Genomic DNA, 14,011 nt, shown 5'->3' with positions numbered 1-14,011 from the left:
CTCTTTTCTTCCCAGCACCACTTGAGGTGACAAGGAGCAATGGTAATAAGCTGATGGAGAATAGGTTTAGGTTAGAGATCAGAAGGCAATATTTTACAGTTAGGGTGGCCAAAATCTGGAACCAACTTCCCAGGGAAGTGGTCCTCACCCCTACCTTGGGCAAATTCAAGAGGAGGTTGGATGATCACCTGTCTGGGGTCTTGTGAACCCAGCATTCCTCCTGACCCTAGCTACTATGAAACTATATGGCAGGTTACTGTGTTATATGAAATAGTTAATTACTGTTTGTTAGTGGCTTAACAAACAAAATCTAATGAGATGATTGTAGCTTGTACATCACAACAAGCCATAAAACTTGTGTTTGGTGCATGCAGGGATCTTAATGTGTAAAGTGTTTAAGTCAGCAGGTTAGTTTAATACAGGAAACGTCTGCTATTCGTGGGTTTGGCATTCGTGGGTTTGAATATTAGCGGTGCTGCGCCAACCCATGCTCTCTCCCCGCTGGCAGTGCGATGACACCGTTACAGCACTGGCAGCATCTGCGGGAGCTCCGCGCTTGCTGCCGGCAAGCTCCCGCCACCGCCAGCGCACCCATACCCACTCATCTGCTGGGGGCACGCTCTGTTCATGGCATATTCACGGATTTTGCCATTCACAGGGATCTCTGGAACATATCCCCCGCGAATGGTGAGGGTCTCCTGTATTCATTGAAATAAACTTATAACATTTATTTCAGCCAATCTGCTAAATGAATATCTGTTAAGTGTGTTTTCTGCACATAGCAGTCGTGCTGTGCCAGCAAATGGGAATGTCAGTGCCAGCACAGCAAGAAATTAGGGTTTTCCTGATGGACTAAATTAACTAGCTGCATTGCTTAGAAAACCAAGACAAGCAAGAAAAGCATAATATCTGTCCTAGGTTGCCATCAAGCAAACTGGGGACAGATTTAGGAGCATTTTACAGCATTGCAAAAGGTGGGGAGCTTTACCTTATGTCACCTACTCCATGAGAACTGCTTCTGAGCATACGCTTACCTTGTGCTAAACAGTGAAATTGGTTCATGAAAGAGGGGTAGGCTAGGTTACCAGGGGTACCATTTACTATTAGGTAAGGGGATGCACATGAGCAGTTACTGTAAAGCAGCTCGTGTGCTATAAAATCCTACTTCTTTTATACCCTAAAATCACCTCAGGATTACATATTCTATTTGTGGAACTGCTTTTCTAGGTAATTTTTTGTATTTCCAGTGTATGCTCAACAGTAGTTTATTTGCAACTTACTTAATGTATCAGTGACTTTGTATATAGGAGGAACACATATTCACCTTAAGTCTACAAGTGAAAAAGGGCAGTTCTTTTTAATGTGAACTAATATGAGCAGCTATACCCAGATGTAATTAAAAAATTGTACTGATGCATGCATTTTAACACTCTCTTCAACAGTGTGTACAAACAATGAAAGTACATTGAAATCCATCATGAAGAAAAGGGATGGGAAAAAAGATTCAAATGGCACAAAAAAGAACCTGCAATTTGTTGGTATAAATGGAGGGTAAGAGAAGCCTTATCTTGGAAAATATCTAATTATTGAAGTAATCAAAACCTTTCTTTCCCTTCCCCAGAACAAAGCCAGAATGGATTTTAGTTGGTATTAACAAGCCTCTGTGTGTGTTTGTGTCTGTGTGCTAATGAAAGTTTGTTTCATTTGGTCTCAAACTAAAGTGAAGGATAGAAAGCTCTTTCCAAACTTAAACAAGCAAGCACTGGGAACATTTCTGAAGTCAATAGACTTTTTAAAAAGCAAATACAACTTTCAGAGAGCATTTGCAGTCAAAATATAGTAGCATTGTACTCAGCACCTGCAATCACAAAAATTAAATTGACCAGAAACTGATTTGTCTATTTTTAATGATCTAAAATGAGATAAACACTGAGTAAATACCTTAACTGTGAAAAACAAATTTCAGTTTTAAAGTAATTCCTCTGCCTTTAAATATTATTTTTGGGGGTTTTTTTTCCAGAATGTTACCTCAAATTATGAATGAAAAAAGAACCTTTAATGAGGTAGCCATTTCAGTCTTGTTGCTAATGGAAAAAGTGTTTGTTTGGTTGGGGGGGGTTAGTAGGCAGCCTTACTTCCAATTCTTTTCCCTACTTAACCAAGGCAAGCATTGAGCTTGAAGCATAAACAGTTTGCCTCACTGTCATGGCTAAGGCAGTATCTGAGGGGATAGGAACTCTTCAGCATCTTCTCAGTATTGAATACTTTTTTTTCTTTTTTTCCCCTTGTGTTCTTGTTTCCTCACAAATTGTATTGCAATGTAAATTGTGAGATTGTGTATGCAGTGGTCACATTATTACAGAGAGCACAAGAATGAAGTGAAGAATTAACTCTTAAGTACTCTACCATTTTTTGATATTTGATGGGAGGGGAGAAAAAATCTTTCAAAGAGTTTATTGATTAGGTAAACTAACTGGCTGATCCATTCTGTCAAATTAAAAACTATTACCCAATAATCAGGTACAAAACTACTTATTACAGTTTGTATACTTTCAATTTTTCAGGTTACTGGGAATTCTGGCCAATTAAGACACCAAAATATGATTAAATATTGTTTGTGTGTTTACTTTTTATGGTAGGGCCTTGATTCCAAGGAAGCTATCTGTTCAGCCAGTCACATAAGCATGTTCTTAATGTTAAGCATGTACTGTGGATGTGTAAAATAGGAATGATTCTTACCCTTCAAAGTATTTTGCAAGTATTTTTCCATCTTCACTAGAAATTGAAAATAACCCCTAAGGGACCTCAAGAGATCTAGTCCAACCCCCTGCTGTAGCCAGTGTCATCCCCATCTAAGTAATTTCTGATAAATGTTTGCGCAACCTGCTCTCAGATGCTACAACCTCCAGATAATCTGTTCTAATGCTTAAGCACCCCTGTTAGAAGCATTACTGAATAAAATCTTTAATGGAACATTTTTACTCATTCTAATTGTCCTCTAGATATGAAACCACATCAAGTGATGAGTCTAGTTCAGAAGAGAGTTCTTCAGAATCTGATGATGAGTGTGAAGGCAATGAGTATTCCCACAAAGAGGAAGGATCCAGCCTACCTAATATGGAAGAAGGGCATTCTAAGATTAACATCGAAGATAGCTGTTCTGTCCAGGTGGAAGAGGAGTCTCAGGTTCAAGAGAATGAGCCTGAAAAATTGGAAACCAGAGAGAGGTATCTTATTTCCTTATTGAATTGTTCTATACATTCTCCATGTAATCTATAGTAGGAAAATAAAAGTTGCATAGAGTGGTTCTTTTAATTCTCTTTTGCACACTTTGTTGTGTTTTAGAAAGCACAAAAACAGACTTGTGTGTTATCCACTTCTGTCACTGAATCACTAGAGAATACCATTTATAAACTGTAATTTACACTTACTCAGTGTGTGCCTCATTGTGAAAGCTGATTATTCACTGTTCTTCATTAAACTCTTTAAATACTGTACCCTGTTAGTTGGATCCCCATATATAAATGCTATACTTCTCCCAATTTATCTCCACACTCTTACTAAAATGTATTAAGCATGGTAATCTTCAGTGCCAGAAAAGAAGGAATGTTACAGTAAAATGGGCCTTTGTGAGCATTAGGAATATATTGGAGTGCTATCATTTCTAGCCACTTCTATTATTATACTAGCAAATTGCCCATCATGAATGACCAGGGTTGGGGGGTGAGGACAGAGCATCAGCACCCTATGGTGCTGCCACCTCCACCCCCCACCCCCATGTCCTCTCCCACCCCCAGCGTCCAGCCCTGTAGGCCACCCCTCACTGCTCCTGGTGCAGCCCCGTGCACCACCCTCCCCCACCCCACTGCTCCACCCTGCTCTGTCCCTGGATCCCAGGAATGGGTTAGGGGAGCTTGCATGGTTGCTGACACCCATTGGCATGCAACATGCCCCACCTCTCCTCCCTCCCTCCCCACCACTTTCCCCTCTCTGCCAGCTATTGTCAGGGCCAGGCAGCAGCGGGCAGGGAGCTGCCACTAAACACTCCCCCACCACCCCCTTGCCTTTCCTGCTCCCCTCTCTTCCTCCCCTCTTCCCGGCCACCTCCCCCTCCCTGACAGCTTTTGTTGGGGGTGGCGGGGGGGAGGATGATGCAGCAGCTCCCTCACCCTGTCTGTAATGCTCCGGGCCAACTGCACATGTGCTGCTGAGAGGGCATGTGTTGATTGGCTGCAAGGGCCCGGAGCATTACAGACAGACAGACTAAGGCTTTTATTTTATTACAATTTTTTTTAAATGACTGAATTTAATGATCTCATAAACGTGCTGGCCCCATGAACCAATTTGAAACTGTCAGCTGACAAAAAGCATTTTATAACCAGCACACTCGTAAAATTAAAAACAATTCTTAATACAATTTTTTAATGTAATATCTTTATAATAGATCTGTATAAAATCTTTTAATAAGCAACACATTAGACAAAAGACTGAACAAACAGATGTAACTTGTACTATGCCCTGCAGGGCAACAAACTACTTTTGTTGGAATGAATGAGAATCAATACTGAATGTGTACCCTAGTCTTGAACTTTGGACTGCCAGTGAAACCTCAGGCTCTTATGCTAGAGGTAGTATGCTATATTGGGTGGGCCATGTTCCATACCATGTAAATTAAATTTCCCTCATGCATAATAAAGGATACTACTAACAAGCTGCTATCCTAAAAGGTGATGGAGGGCCAAAGGTAGCATTTTAAAGGCAATGCGTACCCTTTTTGTACATGGCACACCATGCTGTGGTGCATGTTTACTGATACATGTGTAGCAAATGCTCTGAGAGTAAGAAAGGATATAATTAGGATATAATTATGAACTGCAGCAAAATGTATATTGAATACACAGGGTTTACTATAATGTTAGCTAAGAGTGCACTAATTAAATTATATAGGTGCTTAATACTTATATATAAGTAAAGGAGGAAAGGTAAGAGTTATTCATCTGTGGGTAGGTCATTATCAGTTAAAATTTAATGATAAAATCTACGTGCAGTTATCCATATCAAATAAATGTGATTCATCATTCGTAAATAATTAAGAGTTTATTAATATGCATTTGGGCACTTTTAAAATCTTCTCTTTTTTTATTAAAATTGCCTCACAGTTCAGCTAAACATTTTATAGATGGAACAAAAGTGACAGGTGTCTTCTCAAAAAAAAATTAGAATCAAATATAAACTTATGGCATCAAGGGCTGGTAAAATGTGAACAGGGCAGAAGGGATTACTATAGTGAAGTAGATGAGAGAAGCCTGTTATTACTGGGCTGGACTGTCTGGTTTGTGGATGCTATTCAGGTACAGGATGCAAGTGGGTAACCAAAATGTATGCTGTTTTATAAATATATATAATCTGATTTCCCATGAACCACTAATGCTACCAAAACTGCTGTCTTTGAAAAGCTGAGACTCCCATTGCAGTAATGACTCTTATCTTAGTGTTTGAAAGATTTTTTTCCTTTAAATGGACACAGATCTCTGACCAGCCAAAAATATAGGCTACTTGCCACACACTAGCATATGTTCTGCTTCCCCTGTAACAGAGGCTGTCTCAGACCAACACATTTTAAATACAAATTGAAATCCATGTTATTGAGATCTTTGGATTTCAATTTGTGTTTAAAATTTAGGGACAGTATAAAAGGATGAGGAATGGAAGGGAAAGACTGAGAAAAGTTACAGGATTTTGGTGGAATGACATGGTGAGCAAGATGAGAGAGAGATTTCTGGCATATGGGGTACAATAAGACCTGGCTAGGAGCCACAGTTTATACCAGTTCTCACTCATTAGTTTCCTTTCCTTTAAGGAAGCCAATGATTTCCCTTTTTAAATTTCTGTGCCATAACAATTATAGTACAGACTGTAATTTAGGTGGTACAGATTGTTAATATTAACAGATGGTTAATAATAGTTTTACACTGGTGGGCCTAGATCTCGCAAGTAAAATATTGCCCTATTTTAACACTACATCTGGGGAAGCATATTTCTGTTCTCTGCTGCAGCCTGTTTTTGGGTTTTTTTGGTTCATAATACAAGGAGTTTCATTAGCAGCTGCTGCCAGAACTTAGTAGTTGTGGCAGTGCAAGAGGCATTTACTCCTCTATGAAAGTGCAAAAGGTAGAGCTGTTGCTATATTTTAACTAAAAGGAACTAATTTAAATATCCCTTATTTTGGTTTTGCTCTTCAGGTATGAACTGAGTGAAAAGATGTTGTCTGCATGTAATCTGCTCAAAAAGAACATAGATGACTCCAAGGCCATGGCCACCAAAGATATGGTAAGCCCAGACCAGTACCAAGAAAATGCTCCCTGACTGTTCTGGACTTATTTAACATCTTCTGGCTTGAGCAAGATACAAAAGGGTCATATTTTGTTTCTTGGGATTGTAACCAGAATAGTTGGTCAGGATGGTAGTCTTTCTGGTGTTTGCTTTTGAATATTATTTTTCAGACTCACATCCAGAGACTTTTGTTAGCCAACCCACCCAAACTTCACTATTCTCAAAATATGCTTGCCTAGAAGACATGCACAGAAAATTGTAGTTTCATTGCATCTGTGTGTTCCCCTTATAGTTCAGTAAGTGGTGTGTTTTTAAATGGCTGGCAAGCTTGGATATGAGTATGTCTCGGGGTGGTGCACAAAGCTCGTATGGGAAAATATAAGGTGCTGGGAGTTTGCATTCCTGTTTATTACAGAAGTACAGAGTATACTTTCATGTGGAATGGGCTCTGCCTCTTTCCAAACATAGAAATGTGTGGTATTTCCATCTTGTTCATTGTGCAGATATTCATCATGTTATCCAAACCAGTAGTTGGAGGCTGCTTTGATAATATTGATTTAAAAAAACTACCTGTCAGAAACTGCACGCATTTTGTCTTCTCCAGGTATTTTGTGAGGACCTTCTGAAAGTAAATGAATGCAGATTAATGTATGTGTAACTCCTTGAAATGAAAGGAGATGTGAGTACAGTAATCAAAGGCCTTACTCCCAGTAATGGTGAGCTGCAGCAGCTTCCTTTGATTTTCAGGAGTTCCATACGCCCACAGACTATAACTTAATCTATATTTAATTGTGATCTGGGCCAGATTCTCTCGTTAACATAGGTATGAGATGTAGATTCTAGTCTTATATCAGTCCTACCCTCAAAGAGTATTTTTCCAATAATAAAACAAATGTTCAAGCTTCACAGAGCTAATTGTCAGAAATGTAATGATTGGGCACTTATTTTTGCCCAAGGTAATTTGAACTTGTAAAATGATGTACCAGCATAAATAGGCTTTTGTAGCTGGGAATTCCAGTCTGCTCGACTCCAGTTCTCTTTTTCTCTGAGGTGGAAATGGACCGTGACCAAAATTGTTTAAACATGATCACCTAAAGTTAGTCATCTGTGTGAGAAACCTGATGTTTCTCCAGTAGCTTGTATTTGCATCAGTGGGAGCTGCTTTTAGTAAGATGCCTGAAAACAAACTTTTGTGTCTAAATATAGGCACCAACATATAAAATGCTTGGCTCTGATTCAAAATGATTTTGGTATTTTGTAAATAAAAATGTTGGTACATAATGCTTTCTCGCATCAAAATATTTTGTAACTTTTTTAAAGGTATTCTGTGTTATGATTTGTTTCTCTCTGGCAGTACTTACAATGTGCCGGATGTTGTACTAACCACAAACAGGGCACAGTTCCTGATGCAGTTAACACCCTGTTTTATTTCACAAGTGCTGACACTGTACTTCACGACATGAAGGAAAACATCCTTTCTCCTTTGAGAAATTTACAGTATCTGACCCTGATCCTGTAACAAGATCCCCTGACCCAGGCTTTTGCAGATGTGTAGCAGCCCCCTCTATGCAAGAGCAGCACATAAGGCCAGCAGGGTTTCATGCAGCATAAGGGCCTAAATGCATTTGGTAAATGTACTGCAGAATGCTCCTGGATTTCTTGATCAGAAAATGCCTCTGACTGGTATTAAAGGGAGCAGGGTGAATGAATACTGTGTTAGGATTTGAATGCAGCAGTTCAAGGAAGCCACAGTACCAGTTGGGTTGGGTTGCAGGGGTGGGGTACAACTAATAGTTTTCACTGCTGTCAGTGTAGGAATCTTAATTTAAAGAAAAAGTAACATGTAAATCTAGTTAAATATGAAAGGAAAGCATTGCTATCCAAACTCTGCTTATGGCCACCAACACTTGACTGCCTGTGATGTCTGGTGCTAGCCCTATGGTAAATTTAGTGCTGTCAAAGATCCACCAGCAAATTTCCTGAAAATTAGGTGAATTAGATAAAACTCAGAAACCTGGATTTTTAAAGGAGATCAGGAGGGCAAGATTACATGTTTTTCTTGGGTTTTTTAGTGAAATACTTTCTACCCATATCTGACTTAAAAATGGCTTGGTGTCCTGCCCTGTCAATTTGTGGGAGAAAAACCCTTTAAATAGAACGTCCATCTATAAATCTTCGTTTTGTTTTCGGCAGAGATTTTGTTTAAATACCATCCAACATGAATGGTTCCGTGTATCAAGTCAGAAGTTAGCTGTTCCTGAAATGGTTGGAGACTACATCGCTGCTTTTCGAGAGGTGTCTTCCACTGTTCTCAGACACATAATCAATATGGCAGATGGAAATGGGAACACAGCTCTCCATTACAGCGTGTCACACTCTAACTTTGAAATTGTAAAGCTGCTTTTGGATGCAAGTAGGTTGACTATTTTAAGTATTCTTTGGTGTTCCTTACAGGTAACATCCTGCCCAGCTGGTCCAGAGTTCTGGGATTGCAATTCCTCCAGTAAAATGCATTTTTACTCTACTATATTAGGTCAGGAGTCAGCAACTGATGGCCAAAAGGTCAGATTCAGCCCATGAAGATATTCTATCCAGATTACCAAGCAGAGATGGCAACAGCAATCAGTGGCAAAAATAATGGTGGCTGGGTTGTAAGTAGTAAGACCTGGCTTAGACCACCCTGTGTTAATTCAGTCCACTGTTGCTAAAAAGGCTGCCAATCCCTGTAAGGGCACAAAATAAGGGACTCCAGTCTTGGTTTGGGGAATGCTGGTTCTTAATGAAATTGTTAAAAAATTGGCAGTGTGTTCTTAAGGTTGGGGCAGGCAGTTGGAATCTAAATTGTTGGATTACATTGCAGACCATGTAGCTAACCTACTCACTTTGGGTCTGATTTGGGTCATACCTTAGATCAGCATGTAGTGGCTAACAGCAAATAGAGACTGAATAGGTCCTGCACCAGGCATGGGAAGCCTCTCTTTGGACCTGAGCAGGGTGGGAATGCTCCTGGGCAACCAGAGGCTGGTGGGGCCATAGCATGTGAGGAGATGGAGAACTGGTAAGAAGGAGATTTCAGTAACACCTGCCCCAGACTGCTACTCAGCCTCTGGGCAGCACAGGTAATGTTTCTCTACATTAGACTTGGTCCCAGGTAGAATATGAATAGTATCAGCAGAGTCTTGAAGTCCCCTTTGCTCCCTCCACTCCTTTTGGTCTAGCAGCTGTTCCTCCAGCCTCGGGAGGAACAGCCCAGAATCTATCCCTGTAAAATTATTCTAATACCTTCAGAAAGGTGTTTGTGAAGTATAAACAAGATGGCTTGAGGTTCCCAGATGAAAGGCACTAGGCAAATACTTATTAATTAATAGTAATAAGAAGAAAAGTATGGAAATGCCAGTTGAAATATGGAACTCTCTTAAACATAAGCTAACAATCTTTTGCAGAAGCACAGATTTCCTTGTTGGGAAAGCAATGCTTCAAGTATTGTAGGCTGGTTTGAACATTGCCCACATCAGAGCAGAGAGTCACTGCAGGGGAATGTGAAATGTCCAGTCCACAGTAAAATGTGACAGAATGAGTTCTCATGCAAGCTCTAAAATGTGGCAGGAAAAACCTTGGTTGACTCCCTGAATACCTCCAGGTAGCTTGAGCACGTAGTTGTCATGTTGTCAGTTACTGCTGCTTTAGTTTGCAATCGATGATATATTTGTATCCAAGGCTGAACTCAAAAGGGGTGCAGTGGCCCAGGTGCACCCCATTTTGGATTGGAGTGCACAGTGGGAGGTTTCAGGGACGTTTTTCCAGTCACTGAAGTAGGTGAACCCTCCCCCTCCCTTTCCCTTGGTGCTCAGAGGCACATCTTCCCCACCTTGGATCCACAGCCTGGTTGGGGAAGGCAGAAGCAGCTCTGGAGCGTTCCCCTTCTCCCAGGATATCAGAAAAAACAGCAGCTGGAGGGGAAGGGATGTGCTTCTGAGCACCGAGGAGAAGGGAGGAGGGGATTTTTCACTTGCTTTAAGGACTATAAAAAGTCCTTAGAGGTTCTCTCAGTGCCTGCACTGGTGTAGGAGAGGTGGGAGGGTGCAGGAAAGGAGGCTGGGAGGAAGGGAGCTAGACTGTTCTCAGTGGTGGTATATGACAGAACAAAGAGCAACAGTCTCAAGTTGCAGCAAGGGAAGTTTAAATTAGATATTAGGAAGAATTTTCTTACTAGGAGGGTAGTAAAACACTGGAACAGGTTACCCGGAAAGATTGTGGAAGCTCCATCCTTGGAAGTTTTCAAAACCCAGCTGGACAAAGCTTTGGCTGGAATGATCTAGTTGAGGATGGTCCTGCCTTGAGCAGGGGTTGGGCTAGATGACCTACTGAGGTTCCTTCCAACCCTAACTTTCTGTGATTTTAAGCGGGTGCAGTCACTCCTGCAGTACTGATTGCTTCTCCCATACCCCCTTCTGGAAAATCCTGGACCTGCCTCTATCAACAGTTAAGTGTAGTGACTACAATTGGAAACTCAAGCTACCATGAGTAGTGCTGCATGAGAAGGAATCGTCTGTCATGTTAAACAGGTTAAATAGATCTGAATACAGTGTTAGGGATACGGCCTCTGAATCGGAACTTCCTAGACTTTAAATGCTAGAGGCAGCAAGTGACAGAGGAAGAATGGAAAAACCCCTGGTTAGGCCCAGTTCATGCCCCCTTTCATCATCCACTCTTTGCCACTGTATGATACAGGAGACTGGGAAAGATAGACCGATGATCTGACCCAGTAAAGGGCAGTTCTTATGTTCTTATGACCCTCTTTGATTATCTGAATGGTCATTACATGCACAAAACAGTGAACATTGACTCGGGCATGTGTACAGGTACAAAATCCCCAGTTTGCAAGGATAGCGTGATTTCTCTTGGAGGTTGTGATTCAGAGAGAGAATGCATCTCCTCTTAGACATATTAATTATGAAGCAGATCAATCAAATAGGAGTGATTTTTTTTATTTTTTTTCATCTGGCACGGGCAAGGTGTAACATGCATCACCTGTATCAAAAGGAAACTTAGAGGTGTAAAGTTCTTTCCTACTTTTTGAAAAACGTAAAAGAAGTAGCTCTCCACTGGATCCTTTCAGCTGAATGCCCCATTGGTGACTTAGGAGAAATTATGTAATACCAGTGGAAAATAGATTTTGGATAGTAAGCTTGAGGTTCTGTAACAACTGTAGTTAGTTTAATTGGGTTTGTCCATCTCCTGTTTTCTGTGCCAGGCAGCCGTACATTGAAATGCGTCACACTGATCCATGCTTGCTACCTCTCAAAAGGGAAGTGGTGTAGCTACCCTAATGTGTCACTGTGGGTGGGCTAATTGGCTCTGCCTCTCAGCGGCACTAATTAGCTCTGGTGCAACTCTGCCCCAACACAATGATGCTGCTTCAGCATATGCAGAGCAGCACAGCATATTCTGGCATTGTCTGGAACAATGAATGAGAAGTACGGACATACCCATTCACTGCTTCTCCTCTGGGCTTGCATTTTCTCACGTGTTGTCGTCTGTCTCTTCCTTCTGTACTCACATGGCTTATTTGCAAATGCCCTTTTTGTTTAGAAAAGCAGCATTGATAATGAAGTTAAAAATGTTGCTGGAACTCCTTTTTGAGCAGTACATCTGCAGGGAACTTAAACTTCTAGCATGCTACTGAGAGCTTTGTATAACCCCTCCCTCTGGTCTGCTGTGCTCCAATTTTTTAATTACACTGTGATACACACATCCAAAACTCCCTGGACGGTAAATTAGTAAGCCCTGCTGGAATCCCTCAGCATTTTAGGAGTAGAAGACAGGCTGGCGTATTAAGTTGGAAAAAAAAAGAACAGCTCTATTTAGTTCCTGGCACTTCCTCAGAGGACTTTTACTGTATTTGTTCTGAGACGAATAGTTTTTCGATGGAAACACCATTTAATTGGAGACCTTTTTCTAACACTCCAAAACATGCTGAAGTAGCACTTCTGAAGCTTTATAATGGTTAGCATCAATACAAGTAGCTACACGACACAGGAGCTGGGGAAAGGGCAGCTCTTGTATCTAATATTTTCTGTAACATTTCAGATTAGTCCCTTTTCTAACATTAGCCAGATCTCAACAGTGACAAATAAATGGCTTTATGTCCTGTCTAAGGCTCATAAGTCACACATGCAAAATGAAAAAGAATGATCTTCCTTCTCTGGTTCAAGAGCACCAATTGTTTTTTATTTTTCCCTCAGCTTTTCTTTTTGTGAATTACTTTCATTATGTGTAACTGCTAGGCCATTCTAATAACAGTTTATTCAGTTCATTAGTACAATTGCTGCTTTTTTGATTCCAGCTTTTTCCAGAGAAATTATCTCATTCCTCTGCAGATGTCTGCAACGTAAATCATCAGAACAAGGCTGGGTATACCCCCATCATGCTCGCTGCTCTTGCAGCTGTGGAAGCAGAGAAAGACATGAGAATAGTGGAAGAGCTTTTTGGCTGTGGAGATGTCAATGCTAAAGCCAGTCAGGTCAGTACTGTCATACTTGGATACCATTCAAACTCATTTGGCTTTGTACATTTCATGTAAAGTTGCTTTTATTGAGGTTGGAGAGCAGATGCGACTTTCCATCGCTGCGGAGTTTGCACTTGTAGTATCGGCCAGTTACTGCCTTTTGACATCTGCATGTGCTTTTGGTTCCTGTTTACTAAGTGGAGCCATAGAAAAACATTTGCACGTTAAATAAGGACTTTTTTCAGTTGTCTCAGCTGCCCTTCTTTTTAAAATTTTGGGCACTATGTTGAAAACCCAAACTGAACTTGGGAAGGAATTATTTTTTTAAGTCATCTATACTTATCACTTACTTGAAGTGAAATACTGTACTGTAATTCCAATGTATCTTCAGAGCTATCATGTAAAAATTATTTTACCAACTTAAAACAGGATTTTTTTTCTAAATACCAGTGTGTGTGTGTGTGTGTGTGTGTGTGTGTGTGTGAGATGTACATTTGTATATTCTGAGGCCTCAACTAGGTACTTTGTCATACAGTACAGGTAGCTCTTGTCCCAAAGAACTTAAAGTAAAACTGTATACTTTCTCACCGATTCTTTTTTTCTGCAATTTTCTGCACAGGCTGGCCAAACTGCGCTGATGCTGGCAGTAAGTCATGGACGGATAGACATGGTTAAAGCTCTCTTGGCCTGCGGTGCAGATGTCAATATCCAAGATGATGAGGGCTCTACTGCCTTAATGTGTGCGAGTGAGCATGGGCATGTGGAAATAGTGAAACTCTTGCTGGCTCAGCCTGGCTGTAATGGCACCCTGGAGGACAACGTGAGTTGCGTTTCCAGATGCTTGCTTTATTTTTTCATTAGATAATATCATAGAATCATAGAAGTAGGGTCGGAAGGGACCTTGCAGATCTTCAGGTCCAACCCCCTGCCTGGGCAGGAAGAAAACTGGGCTCAAATGACCCCAGCCAGGTAGGCATCAAGCCGCTTCTTAAAGACCCCCAGGGTAGGAGCCAGCCCCACTTCCCTTGGAAGTTGGTTCCAGATCCTAGCCGCCCTGACTGTGAAGTAGTTCCTACGGATGTCTAATCTAAACCTACTGTCCAACAACTTGTGGCCGTTATTCCTTGTTATCCCGGGGGGCGCTAGGGGAAACAAGGTCTCCCCCAAACC

The 14,011-nt window shown here is 41.0% G+C and overlaps 1 protein-coding gene across 13 annotated transcripts in view; it reads left to right on the top strand.

The window, feature by feature from the left end:
* KANK1 (KN motif and ankyrin repeat domains 1) overlaps positions 1-14,011 on the top strand; it is a 191,245-nt gene that overhangs the window by 170,075 nt on the left and 7,159 nt on the right. For 11 of the 13 annotated variants that reach the window (XM_025202958.1, XM_025202966.1, XM_025202959.1 and 8 more), the window contains 6 exons: positions 1,443-1,551; positions 3,003-3,227; positions 6,243-6,330; positions 8,527-8,746; positions 12,714-12,856; positions 13,461-13,661. In XM_025202958.1, the coding sequence (XP_025058743.1) occupies positions 1,443-1,551; positions 3,003-3,227; positions 6,243-6,330; positions 8,527-8,746; positions 12,714-12,856; positions 13,461-13,661 (986 nt within the window). Of the gene's footprint in view, positions 1-1,442; positions 1,552-3,002; positions 3,228-6,242; positions 6,331-8,526; positions 8,747-12,679; positions 12,857-13,460; positions 13,662-14,011 lie in introns of those variants that run through there. The other 2 variants (XM_025202969.1, XM_025202970.1) reach the window with 2 other exon arrangements.

Source organism: Alligator sinensis, unplaced genomic scaffold (assembly GCF_000455745.1).
Source record: "Alligator sinensis unplaced genomic scaffold, ASM45574v1 scaffold308_1, whole genome shotgun sequence".
Classification (NCBI taxonomy): domain Eukaryota; kingdom Metazoa; phylum Chordata; order Crocodylia; family Alligatoridae; genus Alligator; species Alligator sinensis.
The sequence above is the reverse complement of the archived record's forward strand: the minus strand, read 5'-3'. Positions and strand labels throughout refer to the sequence as shown.